The sequence below is a fragment of the Engystomops pustulosus genome, chromosome 6 (assembly GCF_040894005.1).
Source record: "Engystomops pustulosus chromosome 6, aEngPut4.maternal, whole genome shotgun sequence".
NCBI classification, from domain to species: Eukaryota; Metazoa; Chordata; class Amphibia; order Anura; family Leptodactylidae; genus Engystomops; species Engystomops pustulosus.
In genome coordinates, this window is record NC_092416.1 from 141,129,958 (window position 1) to 141,155,357 (window position 25,400).

The 25,400-nt window shown below is 39.0% G+C and overlaps 2 protein-coding genes across 2 annotated transcripts; both read left to right on the forward strand.

The window, feature by feature from the left end:
• The first annotated feature begins 4,922 nt into the window (after positions 1 to 4,922).
• On the forward strand, positions 4,923 to 12,199 carry LOC140064486 (keratin, type I cytoskeletal 17-like). Its single transcript, XM_072111417.1, has 8 exons — positions 4,923 to 5,305; positions 5,897 to 5,979; positions 7,200 to 7,356; positions 9,340 to 9,498; positions 9,579 to 9,704; positions 9,792 to 10,006; positions 11,185 to 11,216; positions 11,948 to 12,199. Exons 1-8 carry the CDS (start codon positions 4,964 to 4,966, stop codon positions 12,049 to 12,051), a joined length of 1,218 nt encoding a protein of 405 aa, XP_071967518.1. The 5' UTR covers positions 4,923 to 4,963; the 3' UTR covers positions 12,052 to 12,199.
• Positions 12,200 to 20,210: 8,011 nt separating this feature from the next.
• On the forward strand, positions 20,211 to 25,170 carry LOC140064488 (keratin, type I cytoskeletal 17-like). Its single transcript, XM_072111419.1, has 8 exons — positions 20,211 to 20,600; positions 20,844 to 20,926; positions 22,635 to 22,791; positions 23,288 to 23,446; positions 24,031 to 24,156; positions 24,252 to 24,466; positions 24,551 to 24,585; positions 24,967 to 25,170. Exons 1-8 carry the CDS (start codon positions 20,274 to 20,276, stop codon positions 25,068 to 25,070), a joined length of 1,206 nt encoding a protein of 401 aa, XP_071967520.1. The 5' UTR covers positions 20,211 to 20,273; the 3' UTR covers positions 25,071 to 25,170.
• Positions 25,171 to 25,400: the final 230 nt, after the last annotated feature.

Consider the following 25,400-nt stretch of genomic DNA (forward strand, 5'->3'; position numbering starts at 1 on the left):
TTCAGAATACCGCTTCATGGGTGGATCCTCTTGATGATTTTATTATCTCACAATAAAAGTCTTCACAAAATGAATACCAGACTAATCTATGTGTTACCGTCATTGTGCACTGAATAGGATATTTAACAGATAGCAGATGTCACATATTAACGCGGCTATGGAGTTGTCATTGTAGGTGGCAAGGAGAAGAAAACATAAATCTCATATAGTACAATGTTATTGATGCCATTCTGGCAAATCAAGGTATTTTCAGCTAGATTTCCTGTAGAACCTTTAAGTGGTCACTGCCAACCAAGTTTAGGATGTTTTAAATAGGAATGTTACAGGCCAAAGTTACAAAGCACCAAATATGGAACAAAGGTAATTGCTTTATCTGTTAAGAAGTTGACAACCTTTCCAGATACTGAGCCCTGTATCAATAAGCAATTTATCTTAAAAAGAGCATTTTCATTGATCATTTAGGACCAGTTATAGCATTGTAGATGATATATATTGTTTCCAGGTTGTTTTTTACATGATAGTAAAAATGAATGAAAATAAGAGGGCACTGAACTCTCTATTCTCTGTCCTTGGGAAGGTCAGTGACACTCAGTGACACTCAGGTACATATAGCCACCCCAATCATTGTGTATAAATGTTGGAAATAATGAAGTGCTCTGCTAGGCAACATTTCCACAGATACAGTGGGGGTAATTTACTAAGGACCCAATTCGTGTTTTCCCGATGTGTTACCCGAATATTTCCGATTTGCGGCGATTTTCCCTGTATTGCCCCGGGATTTTGGCGCACGCGATCGCATTTAAAACAATAAAAGTGTCACTTGGGACGCGCTTACCTTCACTTGGTCCGGCTCGGTGAAGTTGAGTGCGTTCAGATGCTTTTCAGCGCAGCAGCGCCACCTGGTGGACGGCGGAGGAACTACCTTGATGAATCCCGTCCGGACCCGAATCCACCGCAGAGAATGCGCCGCTGGATCGCGAAAGGACCGGGTAAGTAAATCTGCCCCAGTGAATGGATCGGCAGATTGTTATCCCCTGTCTTGTGCATGGGGGATAACAATATAAGAGTTCTCTCTGTGGGTACACCCCAGCACAGAGTTCACCAGACAGGACGCCCCAGTAGTCCGAGGCAGCCCACTATGAGCCGTATTTAGCAGTATTTTGCAGTAACACAGCTTTCTTTCACAACAGGAGGAGCAAGAAGGTGAGGAGAGAGCTATATTTTCATTGGAGCTCCTGCTTTGGCCCCCACAATTCGTCCTGTTTAGGGGACCCTGGAAGGAATCTACCGCTATACACTGAATTTCACCACTTAAACCAAAAACAATACGTCAAACATAAATAAATACTGTAGAACATCTAACAGTAATATGTACCAGAAGAGCCAAAAGCCTCTTTGAATAATCACATTAAAAACCAAAAGAAGAAGCAAAAGAGGAAAAGAAACACAAGGCTACAAAATGAGTAATGGAAAAGTGATAATCTTTATTACATATCAAAAGACATAAAAACTATATAAAAAATAAAAGCTAAATGCATCACAGGACGAGATACATAATGCACACCAGTAATAGGATCTGATAAAGTAAAGTATCAAAAAAGTAGTACAGATAATAAGTAATGTAAAGTCACAAAAGCCCATGTAATATAGCAAGAGGTAATAGACCATAGACACTAGTATACATATACATGCTTACAAAAAGCAATAAGGTGAGGAGTGTACCAAAGCTACCAACAGATGTACGTCCAACGTGACAAGAGACATAACATGATAAGTGATAGATAAGTAAACGCCAAAAAGTGGCGAAAATAACGTTGGAGAAACAATAACAGGACAGACTATTACCTGGCGTGCAACCCCAACATGCGTTTCAACCGCAGCAGGTCTTTGTCAAGGGATACCTTTAGTAGTACCAGTAGTCACAGTACCTGCCCCCAGTAGCCAACAGTCACAGTGCTTGTGCTCATTAGCCCCAGTTCCTGCCCCCAGTAGTCACAGTGATGCCCCCAATAGACAGTTAACGTAGAGCCTACCCCAGTGTCCAGTAGGCCCAAAGCTGGCCCCCAGTAGCCAGTAGTAACAGTGCTTGCCACCAGCAGCCCCTGTGCCTATCCCTAGTTGTCACAATGCCTATCGTCAGTAATCATAACAATGCTCCCAATAGCCAGTAGTCATAGTAATGCCCTCAGTAGTCACAGTGATGTCCAGAGTAGTCACAGTGATGCCCCCAACAGCCAGTATTCACAGCACCTGCCTCCTGTAGACAATAAACAAAGAGCCTGCCCCCATTATCTGGTAGTCACAGAGCCTGCCCCCATTAGCCAGTAGTTATAGAGTGTGCCCCAGTAGGCAGTAGTTACAGAGTCTGCCCCCAGTAACCAGTTGTCACTGTGCCGGCCCCCCCACAGTAGACAGTAGTTACAGTGATGTTCTTGGTGCCTTCTTGACGCTGATGCTGGAGCCTACACTGAGTCAACTCTGGCCACAGCCTGTTCCACAGCATCTAGCATCACACAGGCCACAATTCTGGCAGTCTGCGTTATGAACACAGAGCAGCGGTACTGATGCTCCACAGCATCAAGCCAGAGATGGGATCCGGCACTCTGCCCTGCTTCTCCCCAGCTTGGCGAGCCAGCAGTCATTAAAAACCGACTTGCCTGAGCCGGGGCAAGCCAATTAGATCCCTCCCCCAAGTATAAGTCTCAGCAAGCCAACTACCTGACGAGATCAGTGGTAAATCTGCAGTATTTCCGCACTGACCAACTAATGTGTCCTGGGCACTGCTTTCCGCAGTAAGCTGTATTTTTTGGACGTTTATTATGTGATTAATTGCAAGGTTGCATTTGGGAGCTATAGGCACTGTGCACTTTAAACTTTTGACACCTGTCCCATGCTACTATATAAGCATTATCTATCAAGTCCATAGTGCACTGCTTCATATGCCTATGACATGTAGAGCAATACTCATCCCCATGTATCACCCTGTATTATCTGTCTGCTTTTATGGAGTGTCCTTGTTTTCTTTAATATGACCAGCCTGTTTACAGTTTTTATTGTTTATTATTTGTTATTTAATAAAGATGAACTTATTTCACATGTTATGGGTAAATTGGCTTTCTTGAGATGAGTATTTCCCCACTGTTTCAGAGAAAACACAGGTAATACAGGCAAACACCAACACTAAGAGAACCCCCGACATGTTTCACCAGAGAACTGGCATCAACAGCGGATGTGGGGCTATACACATTGGTGAGAACATTTCTTAAGGATCAGTTTAATGACCTGACTTGGTTTTATTGTTTTTTCCATTCAATACCTGTCAACATAGATGTATTCATGCACTCGAAATCTCATTTAAAAACATGAAACACATAACTGGCTATAATTTTCTCACTTTAACTATTATTCTTCACACTTTGCTGACAATGAGATAAGCACAAAGCAAACAACTGGCAGGTTTTGTGCAGTCAGCTGGATTGGGATAGCCAAGCCCTGGTAATAGACACTTAGATCTTCCTGGATGCAGGAACTCCCGTCTATGCACCCAGCAAGTCTGCACCTACCCATCACACAATCTGCCAAACCCCAATTTCTTTAATCTTGTGTGATACTGGAAAGAATGTTTGATGTCATGGTTTTAATTACAATGTTGTATAATGAGAACCATGAAGCATGTGGAGTAGAAGTGAGAGAGCTGAATCATGGACAATGTAGATTTTATGGAATCAATTAAAATTATTTATTGTCCTGTAAAAGAATATTAGTATACAATGCAATGGCCAAAATATGAACATAGCGAACTGTCAGGTACTCTAATGGTTATATCTATTCTTAGCACACCTAAATGAAAGGTGTTCTTTGGGTTTGTACTTAAGGTGAATTTGTATGTAAGTCTGAACTGTATATTTTATAATTGTAGCTCCAGACAATAAAAAATGTTGTCCCTGTTATAATTAGATTTTCAAAATTTTGTGCTGTAATTGGACCATGGATTATCAATAAAGCTTCATTACAGACACTTTACATCTGATCATTACAGCCTGAGCCTAAAGTAAAGCATCCAGAGAGCTTCACCAGAGGTCACAGGGGACAGAGGGACCATCTGTAACTAGGGGTCATCTGTAAGTCAGGTGTCCTTAAGTACGGGGCCACCTTGTCCTCTCCCTGCTCCATCAGCACTTCCCCCTTCCCTCTACCTGATGTAATTTAACTGCAGCAGAGGAAGTTTCTGCACATAGTGAAAGAAAGGAATGAGTCTGTCACTCCACCCGTTAATGATAAAGGGACCCCAGGTCTTCTATTTGCTTGGGGGAACCTCCTCAATGGATGGATTATCCCATATTCCATTAACCCTTTTAAGTCCCAAATAAAGGGAGAGATGTCTGTGCTGTTTCTCGATATCATTAATTTTAGTAGTTATGATGTGCAGAGTATGAGACTGTTAAAGTTTTAGGAAGACCAGACTGTCCACGCAAGTTTGCCTTGATTTACTCTTCCACCTATAAAAGAAATATGTTGTCCTACGAGTCAATAGTCAAAGAAAGCAGGATGAAACTGTGAACTTCAACTTCTTTTAGAGAGTGTCTAGACAGGATTTTACTATCCTATACAGAAGACCTTATAATTATTATTGTCCTCTGTCACAAATATGGCAGACTTCAAAGTCATAAAAAGAGGCAGGTTTATGCATTTCCATTAAAAACTAAGCAATAACAATGAAGAAAATGCAGGCAGCCTGAGGGGTTTGAGAACACAAAACCCAAGGAGGAAACTATTTTTACATACAACTTAAATTAATCCCACCAGGATTTATGAGTCGTTTTATGGTAAAAACATTAAGAAAAGAACATACTACACCCACCATCATGACATGTATAAATATGTGCATACTGGCAATGCAGATCCGCTCAAACTTACAGAAGATTCTTCACGTCCCAAGTGCTTGGAACTCACATATTACACCATGTCCAGTCACTGGAAAAGTGGATCTGTCAGAACATCAGTTGGTGGCAGCATCAGTAGCCATAGGGTCAGCACTTTGGCCTTAGACCTGGCAAAAGGATCTGAGCACTTTGCAGTTGGAAACCTAAGTGGAAATGATGGCCTTCTACATGGAGGAGAGAAGGAGACCATGCAAAACCTCAACGTCCGACTGGCTTCCTACTTGGACAAAGTCAAAGCCCTGGAGAATGCCAACGCTGACCTTGAAGCTAAGATCAAGGAGTGGTATATTAAACACCAGCCACAGACAATCCCGGGGGATTATAGCAAATACTTTGCCATCATTGAGGATCTCAAGAAAAGGGTAAATTAATGGGCTACTAGAACCTAATTTTACTTTAACTGTCAAGAAAACATAGAAAGAGTTTTTTCAAATTTCTTAAAGACAATAGGGCCATAAAAAATGTTATTTTAGCTTAACTCTCTAAAGTAAAGTGTGCTGTCTGAGATATTGCTAGTAGTATGTGCCCTTACATACTGTAAGTTGATAAGGTTATTTTGTGTGATATCTTCTCTAAGCACACTTAACATTCCTAAAGAAAACATGAGTTACATTAAGAAATTTGCATGGCAGGTTTCCTTTTATATGTTACCTCAATGTTATGTATCTCATAAGGAGCCTACGAAGTAGAGACACGGCACATTTTTGAAAATCCTTGTTGGACAGTAGTCAGTAGTGTTATCCCTTAAACTAAGAAGATTACAGGTCAAGAGGTCTTGACATATTCCAAAGAAAATTTAGTTAAAGTTATACCATTATTTTCAGCATTTTGGATGGAACATTCAGTTGTACAGTCAAATTTTTTAATTTAAAATTAGAATTTTTATTGATTATTGATTATCTTGATTATGCAGGATTTAAGTAGCAATTCACTGGTGTCCTTGTCTTCTTTAGATCTTAGCAGAAAGCACTGAGAATGCCAGAGTTGTTCTTCAAATTGATAATGCGAAGCTGGCAGCAGAAGACTTCAGGATGAAGTAAGTTTTATCACCATGGAGGTTCAACTAGTTTCATTAAAAGTGTTGTTCATAAACAGTATCTAGTTGTGGATCAGTTAAATATGTGATGTGTACAGAAGCGGGCATCAACATGCCGAATACTTTGTGTACCACTTATTGCCCTCTCCCATGTATGCTCGTCCCCGGCCGTAGCTGGGCAAGCATATAGCAGCACGCTGGAGATGAAGAAGGGTGAGCAGAACCCCTCTCCATAGGAAACCATGCCACACGGCCGTAAAGATAGAACATAGCCATCAATGGGAATGTATATCTGGCCGCATACTTGTGGTCGGATATATGTCCCCACAACGGCCATCGAACTTAGAAGTATGCATATTCTGTCTAGTAAAGATGGAGATTTCAGCTGAACAAGCATCTTATGTACTGTCTCTGCAGACCACTGTAACCATATCTTTTTGTATATTAGTTGCAGCAGGACTGTGAAAATGCAATAATAATCCAAGATTGTAGCTGTATGCAGAATACTCTGTGGGCACTGGTGTGTGAGATCTCTTCACTGAAGTAGTAGTAGTATTCATAGAAAAACCTGCAACAGCAGTGGGAAAGGGTTATGTAACAATGCATTGAATACATTTGACAAATCAGTACACCAGGGCAGGAGTGGACTATAATATAGGCGGTATGGGTGGTAGCCTGGGGTCCAAACCTTCTAGGGGGCTCATGGCCACCAAACTCAATCATGAAATTTGATACTGAGTAGGACTTTCAGCCATGAAATCCGCATACATCTTTTCCTGCTCTCAATACACATGTACACAAGCACCATTTCATGACCTTTGAAGGTCTTTCAGGGATCTTAAAACCACAGATTGAAAGCAGGCAGAAGGGATGCATCCTCTATTCCCCAAGAAGCTTTATTCTAGTACCAGATGTAGGAAGTGATTCCAAACTTGTAGGGGCTATAATACTGATACTGCCCAAGGCCATGGTAGTCGTAAACTACCCCTGCACCACAGTGCATTTTTCACAGTCCTGCTGCTACAGCATACAGATCTTCAGGGCTGCTACCTAACACTGTCTTCAGCTTTGCTCAAAATTGCTGAAAGACTCACTTAAAACATATGGTTTTCTTAATATGATGGTCTTCAACAGCCATAAACATGATTCATTATCATTCCATTATGTAATATCGTGAAATATCTATGTATGAAAAGATTTTATGAGTAGCTTCATTTTAGGTACGAGAATGAAGCCTGCATTCATCAGACCGTAGAATCAGATATCTGTGGTCTAAGAAGAGTACTAGATGAATTAAACTTTTCTAAAGCCAACATTGTAGCTCAGCTTGAAAGCCTGAAGGAAGAGATTGACTGCATGAAGAGGAACCATGAAGAGGTACTAAAAGTGACACCTTTATGTCTTCCACAGAGAATTATTTTGGATACATAGACATAACATAAAAGTTTTTTTTTTAATTTATAGTAAATTTTTGACACAAAAGGATAGAAATTTTAAATTTTTTAAACATTTTAGTACTTTCTTGGGAATTTTGGCAACACATAAGACTCTTTAATTGAGGATTGTAGTTTTAGGTAGATGGTATGAACATGAAAATTTAAAAAGGACCTTAAGAGGTCTCCACCAATTTTTTCATCCTATATTAGTTGCTACTCTACTGATTCTAGCACAATCAAGCAATCAGTTCCATCAGTTTCATTGCTCTGTATGTAAATTAGAGGGGTAATGCCATGTTGTCTACTTTAGTTCAAGACCACCCACTTGAGGGGGTTGGCCATTTATAGAAAACTTTAGCAAGTCAACCATATAATACTTACCTGATAAAGTTTCTAATTCACTAACAGGAACTGCAGGTAAGTATATTATGGGTGACCATATAACGGTCTGACTTAACCCGTTAAAGTTTTCTGTAAATGGTCAACCCCTCTTATAGAGGCTAGCCTTATTGGCTGAAACTGGCAGACTTGTGCACTTTGCATAAAAAAACTGTAGTCAGTGGAGCAACAGCCTTTAAAGCAGAGGTCCCCTAGCTTTTTTTGCCCAGGGACTGGCTGTGAGAATAATTTTTTTCCAGGGACTAGTGGGCATGGGTAGGTGGTCTGGTGTCTAGCCACAAATGTATTGCTTATATTGCCCCATTTCCTGAAGAAGCGCCTCCCCCCCCCCCACACTTATATATATTGTCCCCTTTCCTGTAGCTGCCTCCTACCCCCTTCCCATGTCCCCTTTCCTGTAACCGGCCCCCTCCCAAGTCCCCATTCTTGTAGCATATCCACTCCTCCCATTTCCCCTTTCCTGTAGCTGGCCCCTCTCATGCCCCCTTTCCTGTAGTGGCCCATCTCCTCCCATGTCCTCTCTCCTGTAGCATGTCCCTCCCCTCCTTTGTCCTCTTTACTGTAGCATGTCGCCCTCCCCTTGCTTCCAATGTCAAAACAATACACACCTTCCCCGTTTCCACGCATCTCTCTTCTCTTCTTCACTTCTCTTCTGCATTAAAAGGGTTGTCCGGTTGTTAATAAAATTCTGGAGCTGGGCTGAGGAGGGATTTTTTTTTAAAAAATCCTGTACTCACCTCCACCATTGCTCCCAGAGTCCCACACTGCCATTTGGCCGTTTCACATGTCTCATTATGTACTCACACAAGACTATTTTTGCTGCTAACCTTATTAAATTGCAAGGTTTACTGAACTGTAGTACAGAAACTATATAAATATGTATTTCCATGTCTGCAGCTAGAGAAACATTGGGGCAGATTTACTAGAATAACTGCAGTCTGCACTATGTGCAGTTGCCTGTGTAATGTACAGGGAGCGGCAGATTCAGGATTTGTGGTGCCCGTTCTTAATGGCACCACAAATCTGGCGTCCTCTGAACTGCTTCAACAGAGTGCACAAACTTTTTTTGGCGCACCTTTAACATGGGCTGTGCGACACTAAAAGGTCATGTGCAACACATATGTGGTGTGGACCCTTATTAAATACATGTGCAAGCAGTTTGCAAATAGAAGAATGTGCAAAGTCCAACTGAAAACTGGGGCAAGGACCTTAGTAAATATGCCCCATTGGGCAGATTTATCAAAAGTGTCTCAAAGTAACTACAGAGTCTATTGCTGCACAAGATTTATCAATGTTTACTGTGAAGCCATTCCGCTTTTCCAAGACCACATCCTTTTGTCATACTAGTCGGAAATTTGTCCAATGATATGAAGATGCAAAAAATTTCTGTGTTAAGGAAATGTGCATATGTCATGTGCATGCTTTACAGCATTATTTTACTGTTTCAGTGTGAATCTTCTCTTAATACTTTGTTTATGGGCCTTAATATTTGTCACATTGGATTTTTTTTCCTTTTCCATCCCAGGAAATGAAGGCACTAAGAGGACAAAAGGGAGATATAAATGTGGAAATGGATGCAGCTCCAGGAATCAATCTTAGCAAACTCCTGAATGACATGCGATCTCAGTATGAAGAAATTGCTGAACAGAACAGACAAAAAGCCGAAGAGTGGTTCCATGAAAAGGTAAAATACACAAAGCTTCTCCTAATCCTAGAAGCCTTCCTGCCACAGGTTTCTTACCATTTTCTTACCATTGTTTGTAGAGTGCAGAACTCAACAGAGAGATTTCCCATAGCAGTGAAATGGTTGAGTCCCACAAATCCCAACTTTCAGAGCTTAAACGGACAGTGCAGGAGTTGGAGATTGAGCTTCAAGCACAGCTTGCCATGGTAATTCTAACAACTGTGACGACTTCAACTACTAATATCTAAAATACACAAATAAATGTATTGAATGGCTTCATCTTGCCCCAATAGAAATCCTCCCTGGAGTGCTCACTGGCAGAGACAGAGCGTTGCTACAGCACACAGTTGGCACAAATTCAGGGTTATGTAGGAAATATTGAGGAACAGCTGAGTCAGGTCCGCGGTGATCTGGAACGGCAGAATGGAGAATACACAGTCCTTCTAGACATCAAGACCCGACTGGAGATGGAGATCGAGACTTATCGTAGACTACTTGATGGAGAATCGTAAGTTTTCTGTATAGGGTGAATGGAAGGGATGAACATTTTGCAGCACATGCAGTTACATCTATAGGACCCTACTGGAGACTTAGGTCTTCTTCCTGGTGTGATCTTCCAATTTTTAAAAGTGTAAGGTCACTGATAATTTTGAACACATAATGGGACACATTTACTTACCAGTCCCTGGGGTGTTCCCCGATCCGGAATGTCCGAATGGAATGCATTATGCCACAATTTACTTAGATAGTGTGCCTAATTTACTGCATGTGTCGCTTCCCCGATCAGGTCCGCCGGAGTTCACCTTCTTCTTCCCGGTGTATGTAAGTGCATGTCTTGCGACACAATTTTAAAGTTAAATACCGCGCTCAGTCCGAATCCGTCGCATTGTCCAATGGCCCGCCCCCCCCCCCCCCAATTTCTGTACCATGAAAGCCGGTGCGATTGCGCCAAAATCCGATCGCGTGCGACACAAACTCCTAAATAGCTTTCACAGCGGCACAAATCTCGAAAATTTACAAAATCCGATGAAAGTGCGCGTCTCGGACCCTTCGTAAATAAGCACTTTGGACATTTCTTCTACTTAAAATCTGCAAAAAAGTTTGAGTTCTCCAAGAAACTCAGTTTCGGTATAAAACCAAAGACTACGAACAGTGTATAACACGTATGCAACTACCACATTGTATAACACTAAGAACTCTTAGTCTATGTTAAGTCCATCATGAAAAATGTCAGTATTTCATGGAACGACCTCCATCGGTGTGATATCTAATTTTCATATAGTGTGACTAGAAAATATACTACTTTATGACAGATCTATCATATCTGTTCTTTTATTCTTCGAGTCTAAAATACAGAAAGATAGCCTGGGTGAACAGACTCAAACACTTATGGCTAGTGAGACCATGACTAAGACATAACTGTCGAAACGCGTTGGTTCAGTTTATACACCGAGGTTTTGTTCCTGTATTTGAAATTTGAAGAGTAAGAGATCAGATTTTACACAAATCTTCAAGTGCTGATCTACAAACTTTTGCTGACTGAATTCCCTCTTTGCCTCTGTGGTTTCTCCAAGAACTGGAGAGCTCCTGTATTGCTTTTAATGTTATGTGGATAATTGCTTAGACCAGAGTTTCCATTTATTTATGATAAGATAATAATATAAATAACCATTTCCTATTTTGTAGATGGCAATACAAGGAACCAGTCCCTGTGAAAGGTAAGTGCAGTTATTTCCTACAGGGGTTACTGTCACAGAATGATACACCACATGCCATATGGACATGACAGAGTGGGGTCCACTGCTCAGACCAAACCCCATCTCCATACTGTATACCACCCATACAGAAAAGCTCTTTAGAAAAATAGAATTCTATAGACATGGATACGATTTTCAGGCCCAACATGTTCATGTAAGGATGGAGTAGAGAAATACCATCTTTCTGCATCAGCAGTTGAGGACGATCAAGTCACTGCATGAATACTACCTAAACACATCTAATATGTCAAGTCCTATACATTTTTGTATGCTTTGTATAGAATGGTGGTGTAAGGCATTCAAGACACCAGCAGTCTACTAGCAGTTTTGGCCATGCAAAGCTGCAGACATTATCTATGTAACCAAACATTTGTGCGTATTGATAGTAGCAGCAGGACTGTGAAAAATGGAATTCTAATATAGAATGGACATGGCACACTGGATAAGTCTCCTCAAACTGCTTTGAAACATTTCAGAAAAAGAGATCACATACCATAGTGCGCCTCCCTTCACCAAGTCCAGCTACAACCGTGGAATATAAATGCATCTTCACAATCCTGCTTCTACACACATGTATGATGACACGGATCTCCAGGGCCAATAATTAACACTTTGGTTAAAACTGCTGGTAAATCTGTGACAGATTTCTGTTCGAATTGATAAAACCCCCATCCCCAATTTTTCTATTTCAGAACCAAACAAAACCAGGAAAGTGACAACTATCGTAGAAGAAGTTGTCAACGGCAAAGTTGTGTCACAGAAAGTAAATGCAACAGAAGAGAAGCTAAATATATAGCCAAGTATGACACCTCAAAGCCAACCTTTGTGCCATTCTTTTATATTGATGTGATCTGCACGTGCTTTTGTACTACAATTAAGCCAAGCAACGGGGAAATGGGTGTCTATGTTCTAAGAATACTCAATAAAGTTTATCTTGCAATTTACATCTATGAGGTTATTATTAAATATCTACAATTATTAAACAGACAAGTCGTTTAATGTAACCCCCAACCATCCCTGGGACAGAGTATTAGGGTCTGCCCTGCTATCCCAGGTGGCAGAGGTTATATCGTAGGTTACAGGTGCCGTGTGACAATGTCAGAGCTGCACATAGCTGTGTGGGGAAAGATACAACCTTCTTTTAGCTTCTGTCTTTGTTTTTACAAATAAACGCATAAACAATTATGCAAATGAGTCTAAGGGGCTCCGTAGCTAAGCCTGGAGCCTCCCAGGCTCATCTGCATAATTTTCTAAAGCTTTCTTTGGTAAAAAAGGGCATAGAAAACTAAAAGAAGACCATATGCTGCAGGGGCGCACACCAGCATTTAATTCCTTGGTTTGCAATCCCTGTTATGGACGATTTCTTTTGACATCTTTCTCGGAAATATCTTCTTGTGGAGCTACAAGTTTGGAATTCACTGGACAATTACTAGACTAGAATCCTCTCACTCATGAAGCTGTGTCTATACCACATCCCTCCTCGAGCTGCTCAGGTTATATTTATTCACATTGAACCTCATTTGCCAAGTGGACGACCACACACTCAGTTTGTCCAAGTCACCCTGCAGCCTATGAACATCCTCCATAGACTGTATTACACTACATAGCTTGTACTACTACTCCCAGCCTCCATAGACTGTATTACACTACACAGCTTGGTGTCATCTGCACAAAATAGACACAGTGCTATTAATTCCTATCTCTATATCATTAATAAATATATTATATAGTAGTGGGCCAAGCACAGAACCCTGAGGTACACCACTCATAACTGGTGACCATTCCGAGTAGTCATTATTTCTGCTAGGCAAATTGTCTCATTTTTGCAACTTTTTACTCTGTTGTTTTTCAAGTACGCCTTGGCTGCACCTTGTGCAGTGTGCCTTATGTATCATTGTTTCCCAGATGTCATTTATGTATCACTTTTTTGGCTTATTTTTCCGACTTTTTAGGCGCAAATCAGCACCTGGTCCAGGGCATGTGCAAAGGAAGGATTTTTTTTCCATGGACCCTAACTTAACATGTAAATTGGAATTATTTCACATGCTTTAAATGTTAAAAATTTTGCACAGTAACCTGTTATTTTAAAATTCTGAACTTTTTGCATTTACATTTTTTTTTTAATTTATTGGTTAATTCTAAGGGTGAGGTCACATGTAGCGTTTTAATTGCGCTTTAACCCCTTAACGCCGAAGCCACTTTTCACCTTTCTGACATCAAAGCTGCCCTATGTCACAATAAGTGGTTATAACTTTGGAACGCTATAACATATCCAAGTGATTTTGAAATTTTCTCGTGACACTTTGTACTTCATCAACACAGACAAAAAAACAGAAAACGCCAGCTCACCCTCGAGGTTTTCTTGATTTCAGCAATCCTCCCGGTGCACGGACTAACGTGTAAGCCCTCCACGAAGCAGTAGGTTAAACATCAAAGAACAAATCCAGCACTTTTGACGAGGGATGCAGATAAAATCTGTATTTATTTATTTTCAAGCTTTAAAATCCATAATACAGCAATGTAGGAATGACACACATCAGCTGATGTGTGCCATTCCTACATTGCTGTATTATGAATTTTAAAGCTTGAAAATAAAGAAATACAGATTTTATCTGCATCCCCCGTCAAAAGTGCTGGATTTGTTCTTTGATGTTTAACCCAAATTGTACGTCATGTTAGTTAAAAAAAATTTGGTGGTATGGTTTGCATTTATTTATGAGAAAATCAGATATTTGGTGAAAATTTGGAAAAATTCTCGATTTTTTGAAATTCAAAATGTGCTACTTTTTCCACACATGAGTCATAACAGCAAAAAACGTAATAACTAACATTCACCGAATGTCTACTTTATGCCTCCGTGGTTTTTTATACATACTCTCATTTCTGTAGGATGTTATGGAGCTTTGAACGTCAGGTGCAATTTTTCACATTTTTTTTAAAAAAAGGTAAATTCTGCTATTGAAGGACCTGCTTAGGTTTGAAGTCACTTTGAGAGGCCTAAATAAAAGTAAAACCCCATAAATTACTCCATTATAGAAACTACACCCCTCAACGTAGCAAAACAACTTTTATGAAGTTTGTTAACCCTTTAGTTGTTTTACAGGGGTTAAAACTAAATCGGATGCAATTTCGAAATTAATTTTTTTTTTAGCTAAATGAATGTGTTTTTCATAAAATGTAAAAATTCTCAGTGGATAAAATACCAAAAAGCTCCACAAAATTTAATACCCAGTCTCCCGCATATAACAATCCCCCATATGTGGTGGTAACTTGCTGTATGGGCACACGCCAGGGCATCGAGGGGAAGCTGCGCCATTCAATACAGATTATGCATTGTCACTTTATAATGGCTATACAATATTTATTTTTTTGGCAATTTGGACATATAAGGGCTTATTTTTTGCAACATAAGATGCACTTTACAAATACTTCATTTTAGTGGGTCTGTAGCTTTTTGATGACATTTTATGAACTCTTTAATATATGGAAGAAAAGAAAATTGTCAATTTTGGGTTTCTTTTTTTTTTTTGTATCTTTTTGGGGTCGTACCCCATATACTAAAAATACTATAATATCTTTATTCTATAGATCACTAACATCACGGTGATACCTCATTTATATCGTTTTTTATATAAAAATATATAAAATATTTTATATATATTAACGAATATAAAGAAAATCTCATTTGTTTTTGCATCTCCATCTTTACGGAAATATTACTTTAATATTTTTAGGTTGACAGAGCTGGTTTAGAGCTTATTTTTAAAGTGTTCAGTGTTCAGTGGTACCATTTTGGTGCACATAACTTTTTTTGATCATTTTTTGGAACATTTTTGTGAAGGGATTTTATAAAAAATGTACATTTTTGGCAAGTTTTTTGGGTTTTGTTTTTACGGCGTTTACGGTACGGGTTCAATAATTTCTGACTTATTGTACAGATTGTTACGGATGCGGCAATACCAAATATGTGGGAGTTTTTGTTGATTTTCAGTTTTTTTTACTTTATTAGATTTGTATAGGGAGTGTTTGTGTTTAGGGGACTTTAACTTTATTTAATTAATTATTTTTATTAAAAAGTGTTTTTAATTAGTGTTTTTTACTTTTTTCTTTACTTTTTACAGATTAGCTTGAACATGCTTGTTCAAGCTATTCTTCACCTAATACAGTGTAATACAGATTTATTACACTGTATAATGTGACACACTGCGCATACTCAATGTGTCACAGCCGGGTCCTGCCAGAAAGCAGGACCCGGCTCCCCGGAAGAGGATCGCGCAGCCCCGATTCCAGTTAAATTCCCTGCGATCGGGTGTTATAGCCGACACCCGCAGCTTCTGGCGCCGGCTCCGTTAAGGAGCCGGCGCCAGAAGCATGACGTAGTATTACTGCATATTGCAGGAATGCACGTCCTGCCATGCTGTAATCCTACGTCAAATGTGGAGAAGGGGTTAATTGTATTTTCAAACCAATTACAACAGCAGAGGAGAGGTCATTTGCCTTATTACATTGCTGTTAACATTTGGGTTTACAAAACTCAATATAAACGCGATGTTAACGCATGTGTTTACATTGCGTTTACTATGCGTTTTGTAACTGCAAATGTTAACAGTAATCTAATTAGGCAAATCACCTCTCCTCCGCTGTTGTAATAGGTTTCAAAACGCAATCAAAACACAACATGTGACCGCAGCCTCATATGTCATCATCTCCCTGGGGTGGACTAGAGTGTTTAAAAATGCAGGACACAGTCTCCAATCCTAAATTAAGTCAATGTGGATTTGAGACATTTGCAACAAAAAGTCATAAAAAGAAGCAAAATTTGCGCCAGCTAGGAAAGGAAAAACTGTATCACAAGTAAAAAAACAGGATCATACATAAGGTGCAAAAAAAGACCTTCCAAATGACTCAAAAATGACTCATAGACCAAACTATGATACATGTGCCCCAATGACCACAACTCTTCAGTTTTCAACCCAATTACAAATGATTCCTTCTAAACCACTAAATGACAGATATTGCAACACAAAACAAGTCGCACACCAAGACACAGCAAATTCCTGACTCCAATTAAAAATGAAATAAAATTAATTAGCTTCCTAAATGATGTCAATGAAAAAGTGATTGTCAATGGATTTAAGAAAAAGCCAGTAACACCCAAAAAGAGTTTGATTCCAAAATCTTACTCAACGGGGTTGAACAACCATAAAAACTGAATTTCTTTTTCAGATGAACATTTTAACCCCTTAAGGACGCAGCCATTTTGTAGCTTAAGGCTCAGCCCTATTTTTTGGATTCTGACCTGCGTCGCTTTATATGGTTATAACTTTTGAACACTGTTACTTATCAAAGCGATTCTGAGATTGTTTTTCCCCACATGTTGTACTTCATTTTAGTGGTAAATTTTGGCTGATAAGTTTTGCGTTTAATTACAAAAAAAGAAAAAATGATTCATTTTTTGAAAAATTTGCCATTTTCGAAATTCAAAATCATTGTGTTTTCAGGCAGATCGATTTACCATCTAAATAAGTTGCTGAATAACATTTCCCATTTGTCTACTTTACATTTTCATCATTTTTGAAATGTCTGGATAATTTATTTTGACGTCATGCGGCTTACAAATCGAATATCAGTTTTCTGTATTTTCAGAATTGACTATTTTGGGGATAAATACTGTTTTGAATGAAATTTTACATATTTAACTTTAAAAAAAACCCTATATAACCAACGCATTTTCAAATCTGCACCCCTCAAACTATCAGAAACAGCTTTTAGGGGGATGACACACGTAGTGCTTTGTCTGCGCTTGCAAATGCACACGCAGACAAAGCCACGCCCACCGGGGCGGGCCTCGGCCTGATCGCATCAGCGTTTCTATGCATTTGCAAGCACAGACAAAGCGCTACGTGTGGCACCAGCCTCAGGAAAGTTGTTAACCCCTTGAGATCTTCAAAGTAATTACATCAAAATGGAGGTGAAATTTATACGTTCATTTAGCCCTAAAATGTACACATTTCCAAAAGATTAAAAGAGAAAACCAACCATACAATTTGTTATGCAATTTCTCCCGAGTACAGAGACCCCCCACATGTGGCCGCTACTTGTTTTATGGGCGCACAGCAAGGCGCAGAAGGAAAGGAGCACCTTGCAGCTGCCAGGATTTTAGTTTCCTCGTTGGCTCCTTTTGCAGGCTATAAAATTGTAGCTTTTCTGTTATTGGGGCCATGTGACAGCATTTTTTTTTTGCGGGATGAGATGCTTTTTCCTGTGTTACCATTTTGGGGTTGGTATCACCTATTGTTAAAAATTTAGGAACTTTTTTTTGAGGCAAGAGTAGAAAAGCATCAATTCTGTACTGGATTTTTTACTTTTTTTTTTGGTGTTCACCGTATAGCCTAACAATCATGTTATCTTTATTCTGTGGGTCAAAATGATTACGGGCATACCAGACTTGAAATTTTTTTGCCAAATAAAATCTATCATTTTTGCATTGCCCTCTACCAAGTGCCATAACATTTTTACTTTTTTGGCTATGGAGCTGGTTGATGGCTTGTTTTTTATGAGACATGTTCTACTTTGCAACAGTATCATTCGGGAGTTCATATTTTTTTTGATCACTTTTTATAGCATTTTTTGTGTGATTCAATAGGTGAAAATCATAATTTTTGGTGGGTTTTTGACAGTTTTTGTTAACACCATTCATCGTGTGGGTTCAATATTTATTTAATTTTATTCTACGGGTTGTTATGGACGCGGTGATACTATATATGTGGGGTTTGTGTTATGATTTAGACTTTTTGTGTTATATGTCTCCTTATATGTTATGGGGATTATGGGCATTTTTATTGGTTTATTGGTTTATTTTTTATTGATTAACATTTTTTTAACTTTTTTACTATTTTCCCCACGTGACATGAACAAGCAATCATCTGATTGCTTGTTCATGATAATTCTCTGCAATACTCATGTATTGCAGGGTATTAGCAATGTCAGCCTATGCACATGCATCTTACAGGTACTGCTAGCAGGCAGCCCCGGGGTCTTGTTCGGACCTCGGGGCTGCCAGGGGAACGATCGGCACCCCCTGCAGATGGCACCGGGGGGCAATCATGGGGGAAAGACCCCGCAAATGCAATTTAAATGCCACTCTGGCCATGGGTGTTACACTGGGGTGTCGGCTTTTAGTTACAGTATCCCAGGGGTTAGCCTACTCATATAAGGGCAACTTTGAGTCTGGGGCCACCCTGGTCGAACAAACTGCTACAAGATGCTCACTGAAATTCAGTAGCACGATTCTATGGATGCTGCTCTGGCAAAACAAATGGTGTGATTCACAAGCATGAATCACTATGATCTGATAATGTATATCACAGTGGGCTAGCCAGAGGCAAGGACTACTTTCTACAATCCACTATTTAAGCATTTTCATTGTTAATACGGTGAGCATCTCCAGCAATCAGCTGTATTCCATGAACTGGCAAAAAGCTTTAATTTCTCTGTAGATCACTATTACATACATTACCTTGCTAAAATGGGACTTAACCATGCCTCACTACAGGAACACTGAGGTTTAAGTATTGAAATTTTTTTTTAGCAAATTCCTCACTTTACAAGTGTCTTGTCATGTTGACCAAACGATTAGCAACAACATCACCAATAGACCTACTAAAGTGTAGGTCTATTAGGGAAAATAGACATTACAGAGTAATAACAGTCATATGGAACAATAGGAGTGAGGGATCTGCTCGCAAGAGCTTACAGTCTATGAATAAACAAGTGGTCCCCAAATTAAGAACACCCGACTTACAGACAACCCCAAGACGGACCTCTCTGCCCACTGTGACATCTGGTGAAGCTCCCTGGATGCTTTACTTTATTACCAGGCTGCAATGATTAGCTGTAAGGTGTCTGTAATGAAGCTTTATTAATAATCCTTGTTCCCATGACAGCAGAAAATTTTGTCACTAAGACAAAAAAAAAATCTTGTCTGAGGTTACACTTCCAAAAAACACCTGTTCCAACTTACATACAAATTCAACTTAAGAACAAATCTAAAGAACCTATCTTGTAGGTAATATGGGGATTCCCTATTTACTCATATTTGTAGTCATGATATTTTTCAATTTATAAAACAGTTTTTTTGTCTTCAAATGATCTTCTCTTTTATTCAGTATTATTACAGTATTTTTTGATTTATTGACTTATTTTCACCTCTCTGGTTTGAATTATTTTTTCGTTTCTTGTTGTACTTGTGGTGCTAGCCCTTTGACTAATCTCCTGTGGCTTCAACACCTCCTGCCAACTGGTGACTACTAAAAGAACTGTCACTGTTAAAGTTATTTGTGGTGCCAAGATAATTGTTTGGCCAGATACCACATCTCCCTTCAATGACTCTTGGGGGCCTGTTGGTCCGACGTATGTTTGTTATGTCTTGTACAGGACTTCATATTCTGCTTTTTATCATCCATAAATAAAGTATTAAATAAACTAAATAAAGATGAACCCAATCTTGTCTGGGCCCCCTCAAAACACATGATATCAAGGTTGCCACCTGTAGAATATACTCATAGCTATTACTAAGATGAACAACATTAAAATACAAGTATTAATGTGACATTTTAATGTAGGATAAGTTTAGTGTCTTCTAAATGATGATAATAATCCATAAAATATCAGTTACACACATCACCAGAAAGCTGCCATATAAAAAATACCTTATAATTATTATTTACCTAAGTAATTGTCGGCAGCTTGTCAGCACCCAAAATCTTCCGTATTACAATAAACGTGATAGGCATTTTCAAAACTATACAAAAAGAGATAATATGTGTTTTATGTGTAATTTGTAATAATCCAAGATGGATTTACATGATGTTTTATAGTAAAATGTAAAGTTGAGAAGACATTACACCCATCACTGTCATCTTGTATAAATATCTTAGCATTGAGCATTGATACACAGGTACCTTCTGACTAGAAGATCTTGGAGGACTGAAGTGGTTGCACCTAATATTTTGCACTATGTCTTGTCACTGGAAAAGTGGATCCGTGAGATCATCCTGCAGCAGCATCAGTAGCCACAGGGTCAGCAGCCTGGCTGGAGATTTGATTTTGGGATCGGAACACTTATCTGTTGGAGGTCATAATGATGGTCTCCTTCATGGAGGGGAAAAAGAGACCATGCAAAACCTCAACATCCGACTTGCCTCCTATCTGGATAAAGTCAAATCCCTGGAAGATGCCAATGCTAACCTTGAAGCAAAAATCAAAGAATGGTACATTAAACACCAGCCAAAAGTAGAGGACTACAGCCCTTACTTCCGTATAATCGAGGAGCTGAAATGCAAGGTGGGTGATTAATGTTACTTTCCTTTCTATATCATCACGGTCCATCTTCAAAACTATACAAGGTTGGCAGAACTATTGCTGTATGACTTCATATACCACAGTATTTTGCATCTGAGCAATATAGCAATTTCTAAAATTGGATTAGCTAACTATTAATATTAAAGCCCTAAAAATGGAATCTGGACCTTGTTATTGAAGAGCACATTTTATATCGCATTAAAATTAGTTCTATTTCAATTACAGATCTTAGCTCAAAGTTCTGAGAATGCAAATTTAGTTCTGCAAATTGACAATGCCAAGTTGGCGGCCGAAGACTTCAAAATTAAGTAAGTAAAAGAATATTAAAGCCTGACATTCAATGAAGACATGTATATGCATTTAGAGTCTAGAGCAACTGTTTTAACCTTCAAAGTTCCAAAACTTGTCTATAACCAAGCCATTAAAAAATCAAAAAAGCACTGTTAATTTACACATTTCTCTAAAGAAAGGGTTTAGACTACATTGGATGTATAAATCTAAGTGATATAAAATAGGAATGTCTTCTGATTCACCTTTTAGATCTATTATTGTGTTAGAGCCCAGGCCTGTTAGAGGATTCAATGGTATGCTGGTGACCACTCTGACCATGGTTAATAGTAATGCTATTCCACAACACAGGGAAATTGTCCACATTTGATTTTTTTATTATGTGGCTGTGGGGAGGGGGGTTCTTGAAAAATAACTAAAATGCATATACTTACCTTCTTCCCGCTTCTATTCAGCTGTGGTGCCTGTCGTCACTTAATAATAATAATTCTTTATTTATATAGCGCACACAGATTATGCAGCGCTGCACAAAGCATGTCAAATTGGTCCCTATCCCCATGGGGCTCACAATCTAAACCACCTAACAGTATGTTTTGGAGTGTGGGAGGAAACTGGAGTACCCGGAGGAAACCCATGCAAACACGGAGAGAACATACAAACTTTTTGCACATGTTGACCTGGGATTCGACCCAGGACCCCAATGCTGCAAGACAGAAGTGCTACTCACTCTGCCACCATGCCGCACTCACTTCTGGATCTGATTACAGAGATTCGGAAATGGTGGCCTGACCATTGTCATGCGCCTAAAAACTACATGGCTGTGGTTAGTTTGGCACTTCTGGGTCTGTAAATAAACAGAGACCTAGCAAAGCAGCTGAACAAGAACGTGGAAAGAGGTAAGTATATCCATTTTATTATTTTTCAGGGCAACCCATTCATATATTTAAAATTATACAGTCCTGGACAATCCCTTTTAGTGGTTTTGCTTATTAAAAATAGCTTTTTAGGAAAGTTACTACAACACATAAAAAAACTGTCTGGTCCTAGTACCAAACACCAACACTTTTTGTACTAACATTCGATTTTCATCTAATTCCATACCTCCCAGGTAGGCGATTTATTACATCTATTAAAGGTTATATCTCTTGCGTATAATCGAAAACGTAACAAATCAAAACATAAAGATTCCTGAATGCCAAATGTGTTTCCCTGAAAATAAGACAGTGTCGTATATATTAATGTTTGCTCCTAAAGAGGTTCTGGGTCTGATTTTCAGGGGATGTCTTATTTTTCCATGAGCTAGAATTCATATTTATTGTTGAACAAAAAATCAACTTCTTTACCATCCTTAAAACTCTCCAAACTCTGAATCTCATGCTGAATTTCTTGTGACTCCATTTCTATTAGTCATTGGCCCCAATCTCTCATGTTTAGCAATAGCGCTTTCCTTCAATAAGCCCTTCTTTTCCAGGTTGCTGATCTACCATTCGGAGCACAACAGTCCTTTGCCCCATGAATTCTTCACCCAAGTCACAAACTCCTACAGTATCTAATACTTACGTAGCGTGGATGGAGCTGTAGCAATGATGGCCTCCAGGTCTTAATTTCAAGGGAGGCCTTATATTTCTAAGCTTGAACAAAATTGTAATAGGTCTTATTTTCGGGGGATGTCCTATTTTTAAATAGATATCATCTATAAGGTTATCTCCTCTATTTTTCTCATTTCAGGTATGAGAATGAACTTAACTTGTACCAAAGTGTGGAATCAGACATTTGTGGACTGCGTAGAGTATTGGATGAACTGAACTTTGCTAGGTCTGCTCTGGAACCTCAGCTTGGGAGCTTAAAAGAAGAAATTGAATGCCTAAAGAGGAATCATGAAGCGGTATGGATTTGTTTTTGATATGTTCTTCAGCGTGTAGATACTTATTCAATATAACAAAAAATTAGGATTTTTTTCTTCTACCTTAAGGACATTAAAGGGATTGTCTGGAATATTTTTTTATCATTTGCCCCAGATGTTGTAAAAAAAAAAAAAAAAAATGAATACTTACCTAATACTTACCTTTAGTCCAGCACAGCTCTTTCTATCAACACCCGCTTCTGTTAAAATTCAGAGGCGCAGTGGTGACCCAGTGTCTATCACTGCTGAATTTCAGTATACAAACAGAGGACGGTGGTGACGGAAAGTGCCGTGCTGGAGCAGAAGGTAAGGACAGAGGTAAGTATTAGCTCTTTCTTATGTTTACACCACCTGGAGTCAAAAATATTTATCTTGACCCCTTTGATAGCATAGTACTATAAATATACCTAAATTTACCCTAAATCTGATCTAAATCCTTTGGTGACCTGATCTTACTTGTGCCTTTTTCGCACTGAAGGAAATGAACGCCTTGAGAGGAGAAAGAGCTGATGTCAATGTAGAAATGAATGCTGCACCAGGAGTGGACCTAAGCAAACTTCTGAACGACATGAGGACTCAGTATGAAGAAATTGCTGAGCAAAACAGGCAGAAAGCCGCAGACTGGTTCAATGAAAAGGTTAGCTTATATTTCTATATACAGACGGTCCCCGACTTAAGGACACCTGAGTTACAGATGATGCCAAGTTACAGACGGCCCTCTCTGCCCACTGTAACCTTGCTGGCTTTACTTTATTCCCAGGCTACAATGATCAACTGTAAGGTGTCTTTGATGAACCTTTATTGACAACCCTTGTTCCCATGACAACACAAAATTTTGAAAATGTAGTTGTCAAAAGGACAATAAAACATTTTTGGCTGAAGTTACAATTATAAAATATACCTGATCTGACTTACATATTCAACTTAAGAACAAACCTAAAGAACCTATCTTGTACATACTGGCATTACCCATTAGATAAAAGTTGGACAAACATTTATTTCCTCCTACTGAAAATGAAACCACTGATCTGGCATTTTTTAATTTTTTCAAAATTACATAAACAATGTTTATGGTTGATAATTAGGCCAGCCTGACAGTGGCAAGATTGGAAGAGTATGTGGACATCTCACTGACCATGAGATATTTGCTTTCCTTTAAGGTCATATGAATGTAAATACATGTAAATTACACTAAATTAGTTTTATACTTTTCAATTTTAGAGTGCTGAACTCAACAAGGAGATCTCTCACAGCAGTGAGTTGGTGGAGTGCCACAAAACCCAACTGAATGAGCTAAGGCGGACCCTTCAAGAGTTAGAAATTGAGCTGCAGGCCCAACTTGCCATGGTAATACATCAACTAAGAATTACTTAGGAATCAGTTACAATTATTTTTCAGACTATGTAGAAAGTATTCTGTGCTGGTTTATAAATATTTTACAGAAAAAATCCCTGGAGTGTTCATTGGCTGATACAGAGCGTTGCTACAACACTCAGCTGACACAACTGCAGGAATATGTAGGAAACGTTGAAGAGCAGTTGAGTCAACTCCGTGGTGACCTGGAAAGGCAGAATGCAGAATACAAACTGCTTCTCGACATCAAGACCCGTTTGGAAAAGGAGATTGAGACCTACCGTAGACTGCTGGATGGGGAATCGTAAGTATGGAAATAATTTCATACATTGTTACAGCATTTAATTTGTGGATACATCTCCTCATTGTCACCTATTCTGTATTACAGATGGCACTGCAAAGAAGTAACCATTCCTGCTAAAGGTATGTCTTTATGTGTACTATGTTACTCGTCATCTAGAATATCAGAATATATATATTTTTCTTTCATTTTTGAGACTTTTCATGGCAAATGTGCTCATTTGCAACTTATTTTTGTGCCTAAGGCTACATTCACACGAAATTGTGCCGGTTATATAATATCTTCCTTCAGTGTCATAGTACCTGCATAATAACTCATATCCATACTGCTGTGATTAATTTATAGTTTCCAGTGCTATAGAAGCTACACGAGCTACATGAGCAGTGCTTGTACAGTGCTTGTATAGCTCTTGTATAGCTCTTAGTCTACAAACATATTACTACCAATATTTTCCCTGTACGCATTGACCATTGGTCATTATTTTCAACTTTTTTTCATTTCAGAGCAAAATAAAACTAGGAAAGTGACAACCATTGTGGAAGAAGTGGTCAATGGCAAGATCGTGTCACAGAAGGTGAATGCAACTGAAGAGAAATTGAAAATGTAACAATTTCATCGCCACAGCCATAACCTGTGCGGGATTATACATAATGGCATAAAGCCTTTCTTTCTTTTCACTACTTAATAAATCTTACTGAGCAATTTGATTTTGTTGTGTGATGGGTATACTTATTGGGGGGAAAAGCCAAAGATACTGTGAAAATACAAGCAAAATGGAATCAGTTATGGAAAGACACATTATTAGGTTAATGAATGATCTGGTATAACGCCTTTGATTAACCAGCTAAGGGAATACATAGAGATAAAGGGTTCCTAAACTAAAGGTTGAAATGTGTTGATAGCACCACACCCTTTACCACCTGAGGCTTCTTTGCCT